This window comes from Staurois parvus, unplaced genomic scaffold (genome assembly GCF_062004578.1).
Source record: "Staurois parvus isolate SC_StPar_1 unplaced genomic scaffold, SC_StPar_1.0 ptg002916l, whole genome shotgun sequence".
In the NCBI taxonomy this organism is placed as follows: Eukaryota; Metazoa; Chordata; class Amphibia; order Anura; family Ranidae; genus Staurois; species Staurois parvus.
Genome location: NW_028320712.1, coordinates 72,790 through 94,826, shown reverse-complemented (window position 1 = coordinate 94,826; position 22,037 = coordinate 72,790). Strand labels below are relative to the sequence as shown.

Here is a 22,037-nt window from a genome sequence, read left to right as displayed (position 1 = left end):
TGTAAGCTTTGTCTGTTGTGCTGCAAACCCCCCCCCCCCCCCCCCCCGAGGAACTAGGACCCCGGTCAGGGTTTTTGTTTCTGTCTGCATCCCTTTTCCTGTCACTTCCTGTCTGGTGAATCTGTTGTCACCTGGACAGGAAGTGAGGGTAAATCTCTCAAGATAGCAAGGCCTGATCCTTCACTACTCCATCCAGATCTAGAAGGCACATTGGAGTTCGACATTCATCGTTCCATCTACAAGATTGCTCAGCATTGGCCGCCTCATACTGTCACCTCGGTCACCTCTGTATGAAGGGTGCAGCTTGAGCTTCTGAGTTCTGTGAACAGATTCTACCAAAGGAGGAAAGAAAATGGAGAAATAGTGAAAAACAGCTCAATGCTGCCCCTTGTGGCTGGAGAGAAGACAGCGGAATTCATATTCATCTGAAAAGAAAACGGAAAGTTTGATCGTTTTAATCCTGAAATCTGTACAAAGTCGAACTTCTTTCCAGTGGATCTCATGGGCCCCCAGGCTGTTAGAAAGGGCCCCGTGACACTTAGATCAGAGGGCGGAGCACAGAAAGGGTTAAATCTGTGTTTGTACGGAAGCGTCCCACACATGAACCGCCACGGCGAGGAGTTTCGCTTCTCATTGCTACAAGTAACAAGTTAACCAAAACCAACTTCCTGCGAAGACTTCCTTTTCCTGCGTATAATCGGCGTCTACATGTAGTTCAGCTTCATATCATCCGCGTCCTGCAGAGCGACCCGTCATGTACGCCGCGCACTGAGCGCCCAACTCCGCGACATCGCCATGGCGCCCGGGTACGTACCGCCTTCCCAGAGAATAAGACGAGGATTCTCTCCTCCCGACTCCCAGCTGAGGCCGCGGTCACATGACCTCCATCCTGTCCGCCGCCTGGAGTGTGCGCTTCTTGTGGAATCTGCCCATTGGCTGCCAGAACAGCCAATCAAAGGGTCCTCACCGGGCCCCCACTGGGTCCTATAGGGTCCTTTCACACGGGCGTTCCCTTTTTTCATCAGTTCAGTCACATTTTTCCAAGAAAAACCGGATCAGTTCATATCAGTTACCATCCTTTACCAATACGAAAACAGATCATTTGCCCGTTTACATCCGTTTTTTCCGTTTACATCCATTTTTTGCCATTTACATCCGTTTTTCCTGCTTACATCCGTTTTTTTCTGTTTACATCCGTTTTTCCCGTTTACATCTGATTTTTTCTGTTTACATCCGTTTTTTTCTGTTTACATCCATTTTTCCCCATTTACATCCATTTTTTCCATTTACATCCATTTTTTCCCATTTACATCCGTTTTTCCGTTTACATCCGTTTTTTGCCATTTACATCCGTTTTTCCCGCTTACATCCGTTTTTTTTCTGTTTACATCCGTTTTTCCCGTTTACATCTGATTTTTTCTGTTTACATCCATTTTTCCCCATTTACATCCATTTTTCCCCATTTACATCCATTTTTTCCATTTACATCCATTTTTCCCCATTTACATCCATTTTTTCCGTTTACATCCATTTTTTCCCGTTTACATCTGTTTTTCCCGCTTACTTCCGTTTTTTTCCATTTACATCCATTTTTCCCCATTTACATCTGTTTTTCCCATTTACATCCGTTTTTTCCGTTTACATCCATTTTTTGCCATTTACATCCGTTTTTCCCGCTTACATCCGTTTTTTTCTGTTTACATCCGTTTTTCCCGTTTACATCTGATTTTTTCTGTTTACATCCGTTTTTTTCTGTTTACATCCATTTTTCCCCATTTACATCCATTTTTTCCGTTTACATCCATTTTTTCCCATTTACATCCGTTTTTTCCGTTTACATCCGTTTTTTGCCATTTACATCCGTTTTTCCCGCTTACATCCGTTTTTTTTCTGTTTACATCCGTTTTTCCCGTTTACATCTGATTTTTTCTGTTTACATCCGTTATTTTCTGTTTACATCCATTTTTCCCCATTTACATCTATTTTTTCCATTTACATCCATTTTTTCCCATTTACATCCGTTTTTTCCGTTTACATCCATTTTTTCCCGTTTACATCTGTTTTTCCCGCTTACTTCCGTTTTTTTCCATTTACATCCATTTTTCCCCATTTACATCTGTTTTTCCCATTTACATCCGTTTTTTCCGTTTACATCCATTTTTTGCCATTTACATCCGTTTTTCCCGCTTACATCCGTTTTTTTCTGTTTACATCCGTTTTTCCCGTTTACATCTGATTTTTTCTGTTTACATCCGTTTTTTTCTGTTTACATCCATTTTTCCCCATTTACATCCATTTTTTCCGTTTACATCCATTTTTTCCCATTTACATCCGTTTTTTCCGTTTACATCCGTTTTTTGCCATTTACATCCTTTTTCCCCGCTTACATCCGTTTTTTTTCTGTTTACATCCGTTTTTCCCGTTTACATCTGATTTTTTCTGTTTACATCCGTTATTTTCTGTTTACATCCATTTTTCCCCATTTACATCTATTTTTTCCATTTACATCCATTTTTTCCCATTTACATCCGTTTTTTCCGTTTACATCCATTTTTTCCCGTTTACATCTGTTTTTCCCGCTTACTTCCGTTTTTTTCCATTTACATCCATTTTTCCCCATTTACATCTGTTTTTCCCATTTACATCCGTTTTTCCCGTTTACATCCATTTTTTTCCGTTTACATCTGTTTTTCCCGCTTACTTCCGTTTTTTTCCATTTACATCCATTTTTCCCCATTTACATCTGTTTTTCCCATTTACATCCGTTTTTCCCGTTTACATCCATTTTTTTCCGTTTACATCCATTTTTCCCCATTTACATCCGTTTTTCCAGTTTACATCCATTTTTGTCTATTTACATCTTTTTTTTCCGTTTAAATCAGTTTTTTGTCCGTTCTGTTTTGGTTTTTTTGGAAGTAATTACGGTTTTCTTCCGTTTAAAAGATGTCAGCAGATGCCGAAATGAATGGATGTAAACGGATGATCTTCCTCTAGTCCATAGAAATACATGGGGGGGCGATTTTCATCCATAAACGGACAGATGAAAGGCGGACATACGGGGCGCTCGGGGGGAAAGGGGCCTCAATGTGAAGACTGGTTGGTTACACGGGGAGCAGCTTGCGATCAGCTGACGCCATTTCTGATGATGGCACCACAGATGGTCATGTGACAGCCGAATTGGGGAAATAAATGAGATTTTCCGGCAAGCCATACATTATGCAATTTTCTTTCCTTCAATCACAGGCTGAAGTAAAGAAATTTGTTTGATTCCCTCCTCCTGCCGCACCATTGTATCTGGAGAGTGGGAGGATTCCCCGCCATCAGAATACAATGATCACTGCTGGCGGCTATGGCTGCTGGCGGGGATCGTACAGAAAACCCGGCAGGCTGGTTGTACGGAAGGCGATCGATAGATCAGCCAACCCACAGAGGGATCCGAATTCGTCTGCTTCCTGCTGATCCCTCACTGGCCGGATTTAGAAGGTTTTAGATCTGGCTGGAGCGGGATTTGTAGTAAATCACATTTATTGGTGTGTGGGGGTCCAGCAATGGATCGATCCCAATCCTGATCTGATTAACGGGTCCAATGTGGACGACAATCTATTCCCACCCCTCCCCCATCCATTGGCCATGGTTCCTATTGGCTGGTAGAAGTGTGTTGGCAGATGTTCCTCCTTCCTGACTGCGGTCTCTGTGACCCCTCGGATCCCATTGATGGGGAGAAGTGACCGCGTGTCATGATTTATGGCAGGGAGGTCTCACTTTCTGGCATCTGTTTTACAGCAGACCTCTGAATGTCCTGAGCAAAGGAGGAATAACCGTAGAATGAACGAGGCGTATAGTCAGAATAATCTCTCGTGTTATATTTATAGATGTTGCTGAGTTGTCGGGAGGAACAATTGTCAGTTTCAGTTCCTTCGTTACATTTCCTGTCTTAAAGTACAAATTTGCATGAAGCTGGGGGCCCGCAATGCCGCCCTGCCCCCACAATGCCGCCCTGCCCCCGCAATGACGCCCTGCCCCCGCAATGCCGCCCTGCCCCCGCAATGACGCCCTGCCCCCACAATGCCGCCCTGCCCCCACAATGCCGCCCTGCCCCCACGATGTCGCCCTGTCCCCGCGATGCCGCCCTGCCCCCGCGATGCCGCCCTGCCCCCACGATGACGCCCTGCCCCCACGATGTCGCCCTGCCCCCACGATGACGCCCTGCCCCCACGATGTCGCCCTGCCCCCACGATGACGCCCTGCCCCCACGATGTCGCCCTGCCCCCACGATGACGCCCTGCCCCCACGATGTCGCCCTGCCCCCACGATGACGCCCTGCCCCCACGATGACGCCCTGCCCCCACGATGACGCCCTGCCCCCACACGGGGGAGTCACACCTACACTTTATATTCCATTCGCTTCATTCTCCAAAAACACCACATAAGGATCCTTATAAAATGTCTCTTCCTGGCCAATGAGAGTCCAAAGCTGCGTCACATGGCTGAGCTGAGAGATCCCACCAGGACAGGTCACCTGCCTTGTGCCATCCAATCCGGGCTGTTGTTTTACAGCAGCTCAGAGGTGAGCTTGTGTTTCAGGGAAGTAATGGGGGGGGGGGTGCTGAAAGGTCTGCACTGGTGGGCAATGGTCTGCACTGGTGGACAATGGTCTGCACTGGTGGGCAATGGTCTGCACTGGTGGGCAATGGTCTGTGTTGATGGGCAATGGTCTGCGTTGGTGGGCAATGGTCTGCACTGGTGGGCAATGGTCTGTGTTGATGGGCAATGGTCTGCGTTGATGGGCAATGGTCTGCGTTGGTGGGCAATGGTCTGCGTTGGTGGGCAATGGTCTGCACTGGTGGGCAATGGTCTGTGTTGATGGGCAATGGTCTGCGTTGATGGGCAATGGTCTGTGTTGATGGGCAATGGTCTGCGTTGGTGGGCAATGGTCTGCGTTGGTGGGCACTGTATGGTTTGTGCTGTATACAGAGAAGATTCATGACCATACAAGCTGTGAGGATGAAGCCTCTGTGTGGCTGGTGTCGGGTACGTAGTCATGTTGTAACAGGAAGGGGCCATACCCAAACTCTTCCCACAAAGTTTGGAGCATGAAATTGTCCAAAATGTTGCCTTAAGAGTTCCCTTCACTGGAACTAGGGGGCCAAGCCCAACCCCTGAAAAACACCCCCACACCATAATTCTCCCTCCACCAAACTTTACACTTGGCACAATGCAGTCAGGCAAGTACCGTTCTCCTGGCCACCGCCAAACCCAGACACGTCCATCGGATTGCCAGACAGAGAAGCGTGATTGGTCACTCCAGAGAACACGCCTCCACTGCTCTAGAGTCCAGTGGCAGCGTGCTTTACACCACGGCATCCGACGCTTTGCATTGCACTTGGTGATGGAAGGCTTGGATGCAGCTGCTCGGCCATGGAAACCCATTCCATGAAGCTCTCTACGCACTGTTGTTGGGCTCATCTGAAGGCCACACCAAGTTTGGAGGTCTTTAGCTATTGACTCTGCAGACAGTTGGTGACTTCTGCGCACTGTGCGCTTCAGCATGCGCTGACCCCGCCCTGTCATGTGACGTGGCCTACCACTTGGTGGCTGAGTGGCTGTTGTTCCCAGTGGCTTCCACTTTGTTATAATCCCACTAACAGTTGAGCGTGGAATATTTAGTAGCCAGGAAATGTCACGGATGGACTTATTGCCCAGGTGGCCACCTATCGGGACCACGCTTGGAGTCACTGAGCTCCTGAGAGCGACCCATTCTTTCACCAATGTTTGTAGAAGCCGTCTGCATGCCTAGGGGCTGATTGTATACACCTGTGTGCATGGAGGGGATTGGAACACCTGAATAACATGATATGGAGGGGATTGGAACACCTGAATCACATGATATGGAGGGGATTGGAACACCTGAATCACATGATATGGAGGGGATTGGAACACCTGAATCACATGATTGGGAGGGGATTGGAACACCTGAATCACATGATATGGGGGGATTGGGACACCCAAATCACATGATTGGAGGAGATTGAAACACCTGAATCACATGATATGGAGGGGATTGGAACACCTGAATCACATGATTGGGAGGGGATTGGAACACCTGAATCACATGATGTGGAGGGGATTGGAACACCTGAATCACATATGGAGGGGATTGGAACACCTGAATCACATGATATGGAGGGGATTGGAACACCTGAATCACATATGGAGGGGATTGGAACACCTGAATCACATGATGTGGAGGGGATTGGAACACCTGAATCACATGATGTGGAGGGCGGGGATGGTTGGAGGATTGCAGGCTCTGACTGTGACAGTAGAGGGCAGTACATACCTTCCCATGACTCACTGACTGCATGCTGGAATGGAGACAGGTAGGGATTCATGGATGGAGTCACCAAAAATGAAGACGGCTGATGACTCCAACTGGCAGGACTTGTGTGGGCCAACATTTAATGAGGTCCGTATATTTCCCCTGGTCTGGGGTCAGTATGAGGTCCGTATATTTCCCCTGGTCTGGGGTCAGTATGAGGTCCGTATATTTCCCCTGGTCTGGGGTCAGTATGAGGTCCGTATATTTCCCCTGGTCTGGGGTCAGTATGAGGTCCGTATATTTCCCCTGGTCTGGGGTCAGTATGAGGTCCGTATATTTCTCCTGGTCTGTCAGGAATGGACCCGCCAATGGTGGTGGAACTCACCTACCTTGTGGGCTGCAGTACCAGGGCTGGCCAGCGGGTGCTCTCAGCAGCCAGAAGCTCACGCCTGCAATCAGCCATCACCTGAGGCTGATTGCAGGAGGTGTATTTAAGGAATGGCCAGACCTGCAGTCAGTGCCTTGGTGTGTGTTTCCCATGAGCCTCTGTACCTGCATCCTGTCTGCTTCCTGATTCTGTGTGATCCTGACTCTGAATGAACTCCGCCTGTCCTGACCCCAGCTATTCCTGACCACTCTCCAGCCTGCTCCTTTGTGTCTTGTCTGCCCCATGATTCCTGACCCGGCCCGCCTGACCCCTCCACCTCGCCTGACCCCTCCACCCCGCCTGACCCCTCCACCCCGCCTGACCCCTCCACCTCGCCTGACCCCTCCACCTCGCCTGACCCCTCCACCCCGCCTGACCCCTCCACCTCGCCTGACCCCTCCACCCCGCCTGACCCCTCCACCTCGCCTGACCCCTCCACCCCGCCTGACCCCTCCACCCCGCCTGACCCCTCCACCTCGCCTGACCCCTCCACCTCGCCTGACCCCTCCACCTCGCCTGACCCCTCCACCCCGCCTGACCCCTCCACCCCGCCTGACCCCTCCACCCCGCCTGACCCCTCCACCTCGCCTGACCCCTCCACCTCGCCTGACCCCTCCACCCCGCCTGACCCCTCCACCTCGCCTGACCCCTCCACCTCGCCTGACCCCTCCACCCCGCCTGACCCCTCCACCTCGCCTGACCCCTCCACCTCGCCTGACCCCTCCACCTCGCCTGACCCCTCCACCCCGCCTGACCCCTCCACCCCGCCTGACCCCTCCACCTCGCCTGACCCCTCCACCCCGCCTGACCCCTCCACCCCGCCTGACCCCTCCACCTCGCCTGACCCCTCCACCTCGCCTGACCCCTCCACCCCGCCTGACCCCTCCACCTCGCCTGACCCCTCCACCCCGCCTGACCCCTCCACCCCGCCTGACCCCTCCACCCCGCCTGACCCCTCCCCCTCACCAGCCCTGACTGCTCTTATCTGTGTACATTCCGGTATCAGTTGGAGGTTTTGTTATATTTGTGTATAAATTATATTGTTACCCAGACTTGAGCCCGCGTTTCCCTGTGTCAGTCCACACATCTCTGGTCTTACCGGGAGCCCTGACATGGTCTGGGGTCAGTATGAGGTCCATATATTTCCCCTGGTCCGGGGTCAGCAGGAGGTCCGTATATTTCCCCTGGTCTGGGGTCAGTATATGGTCCGTATATTTCCTCTGGTCCGGGGTCAGTATATGGTCCGTATATTTCCCCTGGTCCGGGGTCAGTATGAGGTCCGTATATTTCCTCTGGTCTGGGGTCAGTATGAGGTCCGTGTATTTCCCCTGGTCCGGGGTCAGTATATAGTCCGTATATTTCCCCTGGTCCGGGGTCAGTATATGGTCCGTATATTTCCCCTGGTCCGGGGTCAGTATGTGGTCCGTATATTTCCCCTGGTCCGGGGTCAGTATGTGGTCCGTATATTTCCCCTGGTCCGGGGTCAGTATGAGGTCCGTATATTTCCCCTGGTCCGGGGTCAGTATGAGGTCCGTATATTTCCCCTGGTCCGGGGTCAGTATATGGTCCGTATATTTCCTCTCGTCCGGGGTCCGTATATGGTCCGTATATTTCCCCTGGTCCGGGGTCAGTATGTGGTCCGTATATTTCCTCTGGTCCGGGGTCAGTATGTGGTCCGTATATTTCCCCTGGTCCGGGGTCAGTATATGGTCCGTATATTTCCCCTGGTCCGGGGTCAGTATATGGTCCGTATATTTCCCCTGGTCCGGGGTCAGTATATGGTCCGTATATTTCCTCTGATCCGGGGTCAGTATATGGTCCGTATATTTCAGTTTCAGGTGGGCCGGTATATGGTGTGCGGTCTCCTCTGTGACCCGCGTGGATGAAGTGTGATGCATCCTGGGAGGTGACGCCGCTCTCCTTTTCCTTTGCAGTGAGCAGAGCATTTGTCAGGCGCGGGCGTCCGTCATGATCTACGATGACACCAGCAAGAAGTGGGTGCCGATCAAACCCGGGCAGCAGGGCTTCAGCCGCATCAACATCTACCACAACACGGCCAGCAACACCTTCCGGGTCGTCGGGGTCAAACTACAGGACCAGCAGGTAAGTCGCAGCCAGTCCTGGGTGTCATAGAAGTCCTCCACATGTGTCACATGACCACAGCCTTCCCGGAACTCCTCCCACCCCTCCATCTCCCCGCAGATCCCAATGGGGACTCCCGCCCCTCCATCTCCCCGCAGATCCCAATGGGGACTCCTGACACCAACAGTCCTCGGAGGGCTGCCACGTCCACTGCAGGTTTGCTGCAACGAGAAGGTGGAATCCCTCACACCATAGAAATGCAGTCCGGACCCGTTCCCAAATGTCGGTGAGATCACTGGAACTGAGCGCTCCGGTGTGACCCCGCCATTGGGACCCCGATACCCTGGACTGCATGTGGTGTGACCCCGCCATTGGGACCCCAATACCCTGGACTGCATGTGGTGTGACCCCGCCATTGGGACCCCGATACCCTGGACTGCATGTGGTGTGACCCCGCCATTGGGACCCCGATACCCTGGACTGCATGAGGTGTGACCCCGCCATTAGGACCCCGATACCCTGGACTGCATGTGGTGTGACCCCTCCATTGGGACCCCGATACCCTGGACTGCATGTGGTGTGACCCCGCCATTGGGACCCCGATACCCTGGACTGCATGTGGTGTGACCCCGCCATTGGGACCCCGATACCCTGGACTGCATGAAGTGTGACCCCGCCATTAGGACCCCGATACCCTGGACTGCATGAGGTGTGACCCCGCCATTGGGACCCCAATACCCTGGACTGCATGTGGTGTGACCCCGCCATTGGGACCCCGATACCCTGGACTGCATGTGGTGTGACCCCGCCATTGGGACCCCGATACCCTGGACTGCATGAGGTGTGACCCCGCCATTGGGACCCCGATACCCTGGACTGCATGTGGTGTGACCCCGCCATTGGGACCCCGATACCCTGGACTGCATGTGGTGTGACCCCGATACCCTGGACTGCATGTGGTGTGACCCCGCCATTGGGACCCCGATACCCTGGACTGCATGTGGTGTGACCCCGCCATTGGGACCCCGATACCCTGGACTGCATGTGGTGTGACCCCGCCATTGGGACCCCGATACCCTGGACTGCATGTGGTGTGACCCCGCCATTGGGACCCCGATACCCTGGACTGCATGTGGTGTGACCCCGCCATTGGGACCCCGATACCCTGGACTGCATGTGGTGTGACCCCGCCATTGGGACCCCGATACCCTGGACTGCATGTGGTGTGACCCCGCCATTGGGACCCCGATACCCTGGACTGCATGTGGTGTGACCCCGCCATTGGGACCCCGATACCCTGGACTGTATGTGGTGTGACCCCGCCATTGGGACCCCGATACCCTGGACTGTATGTGGTGTGACCCCGCCATTAGGACCCCGATACCCTGGACTGCATGAGGTGTGACCCCGCCATTGGGACCCCAATACCCTGGACTGCATGTGGTGTGACCCCGCCATTGGGACCCCGATACCCTGGACTGCATGAAGTGTGACCCCGCCATTAGGACCCCGATACCCTGGACTGCATGAGGTGTGACCCCGCCATTGGGACCCCAATACCCTGGACTGCATGTGGTGTGACCCCGCCCTGGTGAAAGTGGAACTGCACGGAATCCGAGCTCCACAAATCCGGCATCCTTCATCATTCATTTATAATATTCAAAGCAAACTCTTCCATCCATCCATCCGTGTCTCCATCCATCCATCCGTGTCTCCATCCATCCATCCATGTCTCCATCCATCCAACATGTCACCATCCATCCGTGTCTCCAAACATGTCTCCATCCATCCAACATGTCTCCATCCATCTGTGTCTCCATCCATCCGTGTCTCCATCCATGTCTCCATCCATTCATCCATGTCTCCATCCATCCAACATGTCACCATCCATCCGTGTCTCCATCCATGTCTCCATCCATCCGTGTCTCCAAACATGTCTCCATCCATCCAACATGTCTCCATCCATCCAACATGTCTCCATCCATCCGTGTCTCCATCCATCGAACATGTCACCATCCATCCGTGTCACCATCCATCCATGTCTCCATCCACCCATCCATGTCTCCCGCCATCCATCCATCCATGTCTCCATCCATGTCTCCATCCACCCACCCATGTCTCCACCCACCCATGTCTCCACCCACCCATGTCTCCCGCCATCCATCCATCCATGTCTCCATCCACCCACCCATGTCTCCGTCCATCCATCCATGTCTCCCGCCATCCATCTATCCATCCCTCCTCCATCCATCCATGTCTCCATCCACCCACCCATGTCTCTCTCCATCCATCCATCCATCCATCCATCCATGTCTCCATCCATCCATCCATCCATCCCTCCTCCATCTACCCATCTATGTCTCCATCTTTATTTTGCTGAGAATTAATTTTGAAAAACACCTCCTGGCATGTCAGGCAGTGACCATCTTGAGTAAGGGCAGATGATTCATGTAGCAGTTACCTCCTGGAATCCATCTGCCCTTAGCTCAGTCATTGGCTGAGCTGGGGTCCCTCCGTCCTCTCCTGAAGACTCCTGGGAAGTATGACATCATTTGTCTAGGCCAGAAACCAGGAAGTAAATGAAGGATTACAAAGAAGCAAGGTTAAACTAAGTGACTACAATATACTTCTCCATGACTAATGCTGGAAGCATGAGGATTGCACAGAGTCCACGATGAGCCCACTATGGGTCCACTATGGGTCCACGACGAGCCCACGATAAGTCCATGATGGGTCCACGATGATTTAGAGAGTGACATTCCCCTTTAGACATCCTGAGACTGGAGATGAAGGGCGGTGTAATGGCTTCCAGAAGCTTCCATCTGCAGCCGCTAGGGCTCTCTATGGTGGGATCGCTCTCCGGCTCTCTATGGTGGGATCGCTCTCCGGCTCTCTATGGTGGGATCGCTCTCCGGCTCTCTATGGTGGGATCGCTCTCCGGCTCTCTATGGTGGGATCGCTCTCCGGCTCTCTATGGTGGGATCGCTCTCCGGCTCTCTATGGGGGGATCGCTCTCTGGCTCTCTATGGTGGGATCGCTCTCCGGCTCTCTATGGTGGGATCGCTCTCCGGCTCTCTATGGGGGGATCGCTCTCTGGCTCTCTATGGTGGGATCGCTCTCTGCTCTGGCTCTCTATGGTGGGATCGCTCTCCGGCTCTCTATGGTGGGATCGCTCTCCGGCTCTCTATGGTGGGATCGCTCTCCGGCTCTCTATGGTGGGATCGCTCTCCGGCTCTCTATGGTGGGATCGCTCTCCGGCTCTCTATGGTGGGATCGCTCTCTGGCTCTCTATGGGGGGATCGCTCTCTATGGTGGGATCGCTCTCCGGCTCTCTATGGTGGGATCGCTCTCCGGCTCTCTATGGTGGGATCGCTCTCCGGCTCTCTATGGTGGGATCGCTCTCCGGCTCTCTATGGGGGGATCGCTCTCTGGCTCTCTATGGTGGGATCGCTCTCCGGCTCTCTATGGTGGGATCGCTCTCCGGCTCTCTATGGGGGGATCGCTCTCTGGCTCTCTATGGTGGGATCGCTCTCTGGCTCTCTATGGTGGGATCGCTCTCCGGCTCTCTATGGTGGGATCGCTCTCCGGCTCTCTATGGTGGGATCGCTCTCCGGCTCTCTATGGTGGGATCGCTCTCCGGCTCTCTATGGTGGGATCGCTCTCCGGCTCTCTATGGTGGGATCGCTCTCCGGCTCTCTATGGGGGGATCGCTCTCTGGCTCTCTATGGTGGGATCGCTCTCCGGCTCTCTATGGTGGGATCGCTCTCCGGCTCTCTATGGGGGGATCGCTCTCTGGCTCTCTATGGTGGGATCGCTCTCTGGCTCTCTATGGTGGGATCGCTCTCCGGCTCTCTATGGTGGGATCGCTCTCCGGCTCTCTATGGTGGGATCGCTCTCCGGCTCTCTATGGTGGGATCGCTCTCCGGCTCTCTATGGTGGGATCGCTCTCCAGCTCTCTATGGTGGGATCGCTCTCCGGCTCTCTATGGGGGGATCGCTCTCTATGGTGGGATCGCTCTCCGGCTCTCTATGGTGGGATCGCTCTCCGGCTCTCTATGGTGGGATCGCTCTCCGGCTCTCTATGGTGGGATCGCTCTCCGGCTCTCTATGGGGGGATCGCTCTCTGGCTCTCTATGGTGGGATCGCTCTCCGGCTCTCTATGGTGGGATCGCTCTCCGGCTCTCTATGGGGGGATCGCTCTCTGGCTCTCTATGGTGGGATCGCTCTCTGGCTCTCTATGGTGGGATCGCTCTCCGGCTCTCTATGGTGGGATCGCTCTCCGGCTCTCTATGGTGGGATCGCTCTCCGGCTCTCTATGGTGGGATCGCTCTCCGGCTCTCTATGGTGGGATCGCTCTCCGGCTCTCTATGGTGGGATCGCTCTCCGGCTCTCTATGGGGGGATCGCTCTCTGGCTCTCTATGGTGGGATCGCTCTCTATGGTGGGATCGCTCTCCGGCTCTCTATGGTGGGATCGCTCTCCGGCTCTCTATGGTGGGATCGCTCTCCGGCTCTCTATGGTGGGATCGCTCTCCGGCTCTCTATGGTGGGATCGCTCTCCGGCTCTCTATGGTGGGATCGCTCTCCGGCTCTCTATGGGGGGATCGCTCTCTGGCTCTCTATGGTGGGATCGCTCTCCGGCTCTCTATGGTGGGATCGCTCTCCGGCTCTCTATGGTGGGATCGCTCTCCGGCTCTCTATGGGGGGATCGCTCTCTGGCTCTCTATGGTGGGATCGCTCTCTGGCTCTCTATGGTGGGATCGCTCTCCGGCTCTCTATGGTGGGATCGCTCTCCGGCTCTCTATGGTGGGATCGCTCTCCGGCTCTCTATGGTGGGATCGCTCTCCGGCTCTCTATGGTGGGATCGCTCTCCGGCTCTCTATGGTGGGATCGCTCTCCGGCTCTCTATGGTGGGATCGCTCTCCGGCTCTCTATGGGGGGATCGCTCTCTGGCTCTCTATGGTGGGATCGCTCTCTATGGTGGGATCGCTCTCCGGCTCTCTATGGTGGGATCGCTCTCCGGCTCTCTATGGTGGGATCGCTCTCCGGCTCTCTATGGTGGGATCGCTCTCTATGGTGGGATCGCTCTCTATGGTAGGATTGCTCTCCGGCTCTCTTTGGTGGGATCGCTCTCCGGCTCTCTATGGTGGGATCGCTCTCTATGGTTGGATCACTCTCTATGGTGGGATCGCTCTCCGGCTCTCTATGGTGGGATCGCTCTCCGGCTCTCTATGGTGGGATCGCTCTCCGGCTCTCTATGGTGGGATCGCTCTCCTGCTCTCTATGGTGGGATCGCTCTCTATGGTGGGATCGCTCTCCTGCTCTCTATGGTGGGATCGCTCTCTATGGGGGGATCGCTCTCCGGCTCTCTATGGTGAGATCGCTCTCTATGGTGGGATCGCTCTCCGGCTCTCTATGGTGGGATCGCTCTCCGGCTCTCTATGGTGGGATCGCTCTCCGGCTCTCTATGGTGGGATCGCTCTCCGGCTCTCTATGGTGGGATCGCTCTCCTGCTCTCTATGGTGGGATCGCTCTCTATGGTGGGATCGCTCTCCTGCTCTCTATGGTGGGATCGCTCTCTATGGTGGGATCGCTCTCCTGCTCTCTATGGTGGGATCGCTCTCTATGGGGGGATCGCTCTCCGGCTCTCTATGGTGAGATCGCTCTCTATAGTGGGTTCGCTCTCTGGCTCTCTATGGTGGGATCGCTCTCCGGCTCTCTATGGTGGGATCGCTCTCCGGCTCTCTATGGTGGGATCGCTCTCCGGCTCTCTATGGTGGGATCGCTCTCCGGCTCTCTATGGTGGGATCGCTCTCCGGCTCTGTATGGTGGGATCGCTCTCTATGGTGGGATCGCTCTCCTGCTCTCTATGGTGGGATCGCTCTCTATGGGGGGATCGCTCTCCGGCTCTCTATGGTGAGATCGCTCTCTATGGTGGGATCGCTCTCCGGCTCTCTATGGTGGGATCGCTCTCCGGCTCTCTGTGGTGGGATCGCTCTCCGGCTCTCTATGGTGGGATCGCTCTCCGGCTCTCTATGGTGGGATCGCTCTCCGGCTCTCTATGGTGGGATCGCTCTCCGGCTCTCTATGGTGGGATCGCTCTCCGGCTCTCTATGGTGGGATCGCTCTCCTGCTCTCTATGGTGGGATCGCTCTCCTGCTCTCTATGGTGGGATTGCTCTCCGGCTCTCTATGGTGGGATCGCTCTCTATGGGGGGATCGCTCTCCGGCTCTCTATGGTGGGATCGCTCTCCAGCTCTCTATGGTGGGATCGCTCTCCGGCTCTCTATGGTGGGATCGCTCTCCGGCTCTCTATGGTGGGATCGCTCTCCGGCTCTCTATCCAAAGTGTCCCTCAAGCTCCTCCCACGGGTTCTCCTCCCACGAGTTCTCCCCGGAACCTCCCGCTTCTATACCGGAATCCGCTTCGGCTTTGTAACCGCTGCCAGAGCCGGGGAAGTCCCAGCCTGGACTGGTGGCCAGGGAGCCCGACTACGGGGATGTCTTATTTCTCCTCTTGGTGACTTTCCTGGGAGCAGTTGTTGTCACCGGTAATGATTTCTGTTTCTTTCCCTTTCAGGTCGTCATAAACTATTCACTTGTGAAAGGTCTGAAATACAACCAGGCCACGCCCACCTTCCACCAATGGAGGGACGCCCGCCAGGTATACGGCCTCAACTTCGCCAGCAAAGAAGAGGCCACCGCCTTCTCCAACGCCATGCTGTTCGCCCTCAACATCATGAACTCCCAAGATGGAGGTAAGAGAGCCGGTGGGGCCGCCTCTGACCCCGCCCCAGACGTAGTGTAGTATGGACCGCCACGTGGTGGCGCCGCTGTCCTCCCCCCACCTCCTATCACCATGTAGTTGGCCTCACTACTGACCGGGTGTTGGCTAGCCAGGGCAAGAGTAGACACTGCAGCAGCCAATCCCTTTCCTTTTTTTTCTGCTTTTCTTGTTTTCATGTTTTGTCCAACATTCAGCCAGAAGGACGGTGTCACACTCGTGGTGTCACAGTCGTGGTGTCACAGTCGTGGTGTCAGTCGTGGTGTCACACTCGTGTTGTCACAGTCGTGTTGTCACAGTCGTGTTGTCACAGTTGTGGTGTCACAGTCGTGTTGTCACAGTCGTGTTGTCACAGTTGTGGTGTCACAGTCGTGGTGTCACAGTCGTGGTGTCACAGTCGTGGTGTCACAGTCGTGGTGTCAGTCGTGGTGTCACAGTCGTGGTGTCACAGTCGTGGTGTCACAGTCGTGTTGTCACACTCGTGGTGTCACAGTTGTGTTGTCACAGTCGTGTTGTCACAGTCGTGGTGTCACAGTCGTGGTGTCACAGTCGTGGTGTCACAGTCGTGTTGTCACAGTCGTGGTGTCAGTCGTGGTGTCACAGTCATGTTGTCACAGTTGTGGTGTCAGTCGTGGTGTCACAGCCCTGGTGTCACAGTCGTGGTGTCACAGTCGTGGTGTCACAGTCGTGTTGTCAGTCGTGGTGTCACGGTCGTGTTGTCACAGTTGTGGTGTCAGTCGTGGTGTCACAGCCCTGGTGTCACAGTCGTGGTGTCACAGTCGTGTTGTCACAGTCGAGGTGTCAGTTGTGGTGTCACAGTCGTGGCGTACAGCTGTCCCCGCCCACAACGTTCGATTTGCATTCACATCGATGGCTTTGGTTCAGCTGACTTCCTCTGACCACAAGTGAGGGTGTGTCTTATACATCAATGAGAGTATAGACCAATCACAGGGCAGGGGGAGAGACAAGAACTGCGGCAGAGGAGAGTCAGGTAAGCTGTACTGTGTGGCAGAGCTGTGTAATTCTCAGGACTGGATGGACACCCGCCATGTATGTGAGTCCTGTGTACGTCCGGAGTTCATCTTTAACATTTCAGTGTGCCGTGTCACCCGGAGAGCCGTATGTTTCCCTGACAGGTGACACCCGATGCCGGACTCAGGGAACGCCGGAGTCCAGGAGAGGCTCCAGTTTCAGCTCCCGGCTTCCTCTATACATATATGGTCTGCAGCCCCCGGCTGCTCTGATTGGACGACTTCCCGTCCAAAATACCTCCGTGGAGTGTCCCGGCTCCCCTTCAATGGACGCCGGGATTTGTGACTCTCTGGAGGCAGGCTAGGCTGCAGAGCTTACAATCCATTGTATCTGTCCTATGAGTCATCCAGGAAAGGCTTCCCTCCAATCAAAGTGTGCGTCACCGAGGAGCGCAATATGGCGGAACACCGGGAAGGACCGCCCCCCCGAAGAAGAGTCACCGCCATCAGCCTGAACTGTAAGTACCCCTCCCCCAAAACTGGAAGTGCCCCCCAAACTGGAAGTATACCCCTCCCCCTATACTGGAAGTATCTCCCTCCCCCACAAACTGGAAGTGCCCCCCAAACTGGAAGTACTCCCCCTAAACTGGAAGTATACCCCTCCGCCTATACTGGAAGCATCTCCCTCCCCCACAAACTGGAAGTACCCCCCAAACTGGAAATATCCCCCCTCCCCCCCAAACTGGAAGTACACCCCTCCCCCCTGTACTGGAAGTGCCCCCCAAACTGGAAGTACTCCCCCTAAACTGGAAGTATACCCCTCCGCCTATACTGGAAGCATCTCCCTCCCCCACAAACTGGAAGTACCCCCCAAACTGGAAATATCCCCCCTCCCCCCCAAACTGGAAGTACACCCCTCCCCCCTGTACTGGAAGTGCCCCCCAAACTGGAAGTACTCCCCCTAAACTGGAAGTACCCTCCTCCCCCTATACTGGAAGTACCCCCCTCCCCCTATACTGGAAGTACCCCCCAAACATGAAATATCCCCCCTCCCCCCCCAAACTGGAAGTACACCCCTCCCCCCTGTACTGGAAGTGCCCCCCAAACTGGAAGTACTCCCCCTAAACTGGAAGTACCCTCCTCCCCCTATACTGGAAGTACCCCCCTCCCCCTATACTGGAAGTACCCCCCAAACTGGAAATATCCCCCCTCCCCCCCAAACTGGAAGTACACCCCTCCCCCCTGTACTGGAAGTGCCCCCCAAACTGGAAGTACTCCCCCTAAACTGGAAGTACCCTCCTCCCCCTATACTGGAAGTACCCCCCTCCCCCTATACTGGAAGTACCCCCCAAACTGGAAATATCCCCCCTCCCCCCCCCAAACTGGAAGTACACCCCTCCCCCCTGTACTGGAAGTGCCCCCCAAACTGGAAGTACTCCCCCTAAACTGGAAGTACCCTCCTCCCCCTATACTGGAAGTACCCCCCAAACTGGAAATATCCCCCCTCCCCCCCAAACTGGAAGTACACCCCTCCCCCCTGTACTGGAAGTGCCCCCCCAAACTGGAAGTACTCCCCCTAAACTGGAAGTACCCTCCTCCCTCTATACTGGAAGTACCCCCCTCCCCCTATACTGGAAGTACCCCCCAAACTGGAAATATCCCCCCTCCCCCCCCCAAACTGGAAGTACACCCCTCCCCCCTGTACTGGAAGTGCCCCCCAAACTGGAAGTACTCCCCCTAAACTGGAAGTACCCTCCTCCCCCTATACTGGAAGTACCCCCCTCCCCCTATACTGGAAGTACCCCCCAAACTGGAAATATCCCCCCTCCCCCCCAAACTGGAAGTACACCCCTCCCCCCTGTACTGGAAGTGCCCCCCAAACTGGAAGTACTCCCCCTAAACTGGAAGTACCCTCCTCCCCCTATACTGGAAGTACCCCCCAAACTGGAAATATCCCCCCTCCCCCCCCCAAACTGGAAGTACTCCCCCTAAACTGGAAGTACCCCCCTCCCCCTATACTGGAAGTACCCCCCAAACTGGAAATATCCCCCCTCCCCCCCCCAAACTGGAAGTACTCCCCCTAAGCTGGAAGTACACCCCTCCCCCCTATACTGGAAGTATCTCCCTCTCCCTAAACTTGGAGCACCCCTGAAAGCTGGAAGTATCCCCCTCCCCCGTAAACTGGAAATATCCCCCACCCCCCAAACTAACTGAAAGTATCCCCCTCCACCGTAAACTGGAAGTACCCCCCCACCCTATACTGGAAGTATCCCCCTCCCCCAAATAGAAGGATCAGTTGTTACGTGGGACTCTGATGGTGACCACTCCCACACACATGACACGGACTGTTGTCACCATCAGAAAATGCCAGGCAGTGTATGGAGACAGGAAGTGGCTGCAGGAGATCCAAATCTCATGAAATGGTGAGAGAGGAGATCCGCATCCTGGGAAATGGCGAGCGAGGAGTGGGAAGATCCGTATCCCAGGACATGGTGAGCGAGGAGTGGGAAGATCCGTATCCCAGGACATGGTGAGCGAGGAGTGGGGAGATCCGTATCCCAGGACATGGTGAGCGAGGAGTGGGGAGATCCGTATCCCAGGACATGGTGAGCGAGGAGTGGGGAGATCCGTATCCCAGGACATGGTGAGCGAGGAGTGGGGAGATCCGTATCCTGGGAAATGGCGAGCGAGGAGTGGGAAGATCCGTATCCCAGGACATGGTGAGCGAGGAGTGGGGAGATCCGTATCCCAGGACATGGTGAGCGAGGAGTGGGAAGATCCACATCCCAGGACATGGTGAGCGAGGAGTGGGGAGATCCACATCCCGGGAAATGATGAGCGAGGAGTGGGGAAATCCACATCTCAGAAAATGATGAGCAAGGAGAGAGGAGATCTGCATCCCGGGAAATGATGAGCGAGGAGTGGGGAGATCCACATCCCAGGAAATGATGAGCGAGGAGTGAGGCGATCCACATCCTGCGAAATGATGAATGAGGAGTAGGGAGATCCACATCCCTGGAAATGATGAGCGAGTGGGGAGATCCGTGTCCCAGGACATGGTGAGCGAGGAGTGGGGAGATCCGTATCCCAGGGCATGGTGAGCGAGGAGTGGGGAGATCCGTATCCCAGGACATGGTGAGTGAGGAGTGGGGGGATCCACATTCCAGGACATGGTGAGCGAGGAGTGGGGAGATCCGTGTCCCAGGACATGGTGAGCGAGGAGTGGGGAGATCCGTGTCCCAGAACATGGTGAGCGAGGAGTGGGGAGATCCATGTCCCAGGACATGGTGAGCGAGGAGTGGGGAGATCCGTGTCCCAGGACATGGTGAGCGAGGAGTGGGGAGATCCGTGTCCCAGGACATGGTGAGCGAGGAGTGGGGAGATCCACATCCCAGGACATGGTGAGCGAGGAGTGGGGAGATCCACATCCCAGGACATGGAGAGCGAGGAGTGGGGAGATCCACATCCCAGGACATGGTGAGCGAGGAGTGGGGAGATCCACATCCCAGGACATGGTGAGCGAGGAGTGGGGAGATCCACATCCCAGGACATGGTGAGCGAGGAGTGGGGAGATCCATGTCCCAGGATATGGAGAGCGAGGAGTGGGGAGATCCGTGTCCCAGGACATGGAGAGCGAGGAGTGGGGAGATCCACATCCCAGGACATGGAGAGCGAGGAGTGGGGAGATCCGTATCCCAGGACATGGTGAGCGAGGAGTGGGGAGATCCGTGTCCCAGGACATGGTGAGCGAGGAGTGGGGAGATCCGTGTCCCAGGACATGGAGAGCGAGGAGTGGGGAGATCCACATCCCAGGACATGGAGAGCGAGGAGTGGGGAGATCCACATCCCAGGACATGGAGAGCGAGGAGTGGGGAGATCCACATCCCAGGACATGGTGAGCGAGGAGTGGGGAGATCCACATCCCAGGACATGGTGAGCGAGGAGTGGGGAGATCCACATCCCAGGACATGGTGAGCGAGGAGTGGGGAGATCCACATCCCAGGACATGGTGAGCGAGGAGTGGGGAGATCCACATCCCAGGACATGGTGAGCGAGGAGTGGGGGGATCCACATCCCAGGACATGGTGAGCGAGGAGTGGGGAGATCCACATCCCAGGACATGGAGAGCGAGGAGTGGGGAGATCCACATCCCAGGACATGGAGAGCGAGGAGTGGGGAGATCCACATCCCAGGACATGGAGAGCGAGGAGTGGGGGGATCCACATCCCAGGACATGGAGAGCGAGGAGTGGGGGGATCCACATTCCAGGACATGGTGAGCGAGGAGTGGGGAGATCCACATCCCAGGACATGGAGAGCGAGGAGTGGGGAGATCCGTGTCCCAGGACATGGAGAACGAGGAGTGGGGGGATCCACATTCCAGGACATGGTTTTCATCTTCTTTCGCTCAGGTCGGTTGGGTGTCGCAATAAATCCCTGAAATCCGATTGGCTGAGTTTTCAGATGAACGCGGTTGGAGAAGTTTTACGTGACACGGAATATTCACGCCGATGACGGTCCTTCTGCAGATACTTCCTGTTCTGGGGTGACAACCCTGTGTCCCCATCTACCAATTGTGCTCTGGATCTGTCAATCAATTTGTTTGGGAGATGGAGGAGTGGGGGGGCAATGGGGGAGGGGAGGACTGGCTGTGCCGAAACCGTTCCCCCTGGGCTTCCTCGTGCAGAGCGAAGTGTCTCAGCCAATGGTCCCCTTTTCCAGCAAGGCTTCCAGTGCTCCGCCAAGGCGGGTATTAGAGCTCCAAACACTCCCTTCCCTGCTCTCCCAAACCACGAGTCGGAACTTCATGTAGGGGGAATGAATGTCGGAACTTCATGTAGGGTGAATGAATGTCGGAACTTCATGTAGGGTGAATGAATGTCGGAACTTCATGTAGGGGGAATGAATGTCGGAACTTCGTGTAGTGGGAATGAATGTCGGAACTTCGTGTAGGGGGAATGAATGTCGGAACTTCGTGTAGGGGGAGGGAATGTCGGAACTTCGTGTAGGGTGAATGAATGTCGGAACTTCATGTAGGGGGAATGAATGTCGGAACTTCGTGTAGGGGGAGGGAATGTCGGAACTTCGTGTAGGGTGAATGAATGTCGGAACTTCGTGTAGGGGGAGGGAATGTCGGAACTTCGTGTAGGGGGAGGGAATGTCGGAACTTCGTGTAGGGGGAGGGAATGTCGGAACTTCGTGTAGTGGGAATGAATGTCGGAACTTCGTGTAGGGGGAATGAATGTCGGAACTTCGTGTAGGGGGAGGGAATGTCGGAACTTCGTGTAGGGGGAGGGAATGTCGGAACTTCGTGTAGGGGGAATGAATGTCGGAACTTCGTGTAGGGGGAATGAATGTCGGAACTTCTTGTAGGGGGAGGGAATGTCGGAACTTCGTGTAGGGGGAATGAATGTCGGAACTTCGTGTAGGGTGAATGAATGTCGGAACTTCATGTAGGGG

The 22,037-nt window shown here is 54.9% G+C and overlaps 1 protein-coding gene across 1 annotated transcript in view; it reads left to right on the top strand.

Moving 5' to 3' along the window:
• Positions 1–688: 688 nt before the first annotated feature.
• Positions 689–22,037, top strand: part of LOC149428929 (ena/VASP-like protein) — a gene marked incomplete at its 3' end in the record, with an annotated part of 89,334 nt that continues 67,985 nt past the window's right edge. Inside the window, exons 1-3 of the mRNA XM_089666927.1 lie at positions 689–806; positions 8,681–8,849; positions 15,404–15,581. Coding sequence (XP_089523053.1) covers positions 796–806; positions 8,681–8,849; positions 15,404–15,581 — 358 coding nt within the window. The remainder of the gene's footprint in view (positions 807–8,680; positions 8,850–15,403; positions 15,582–22,037) is intronic.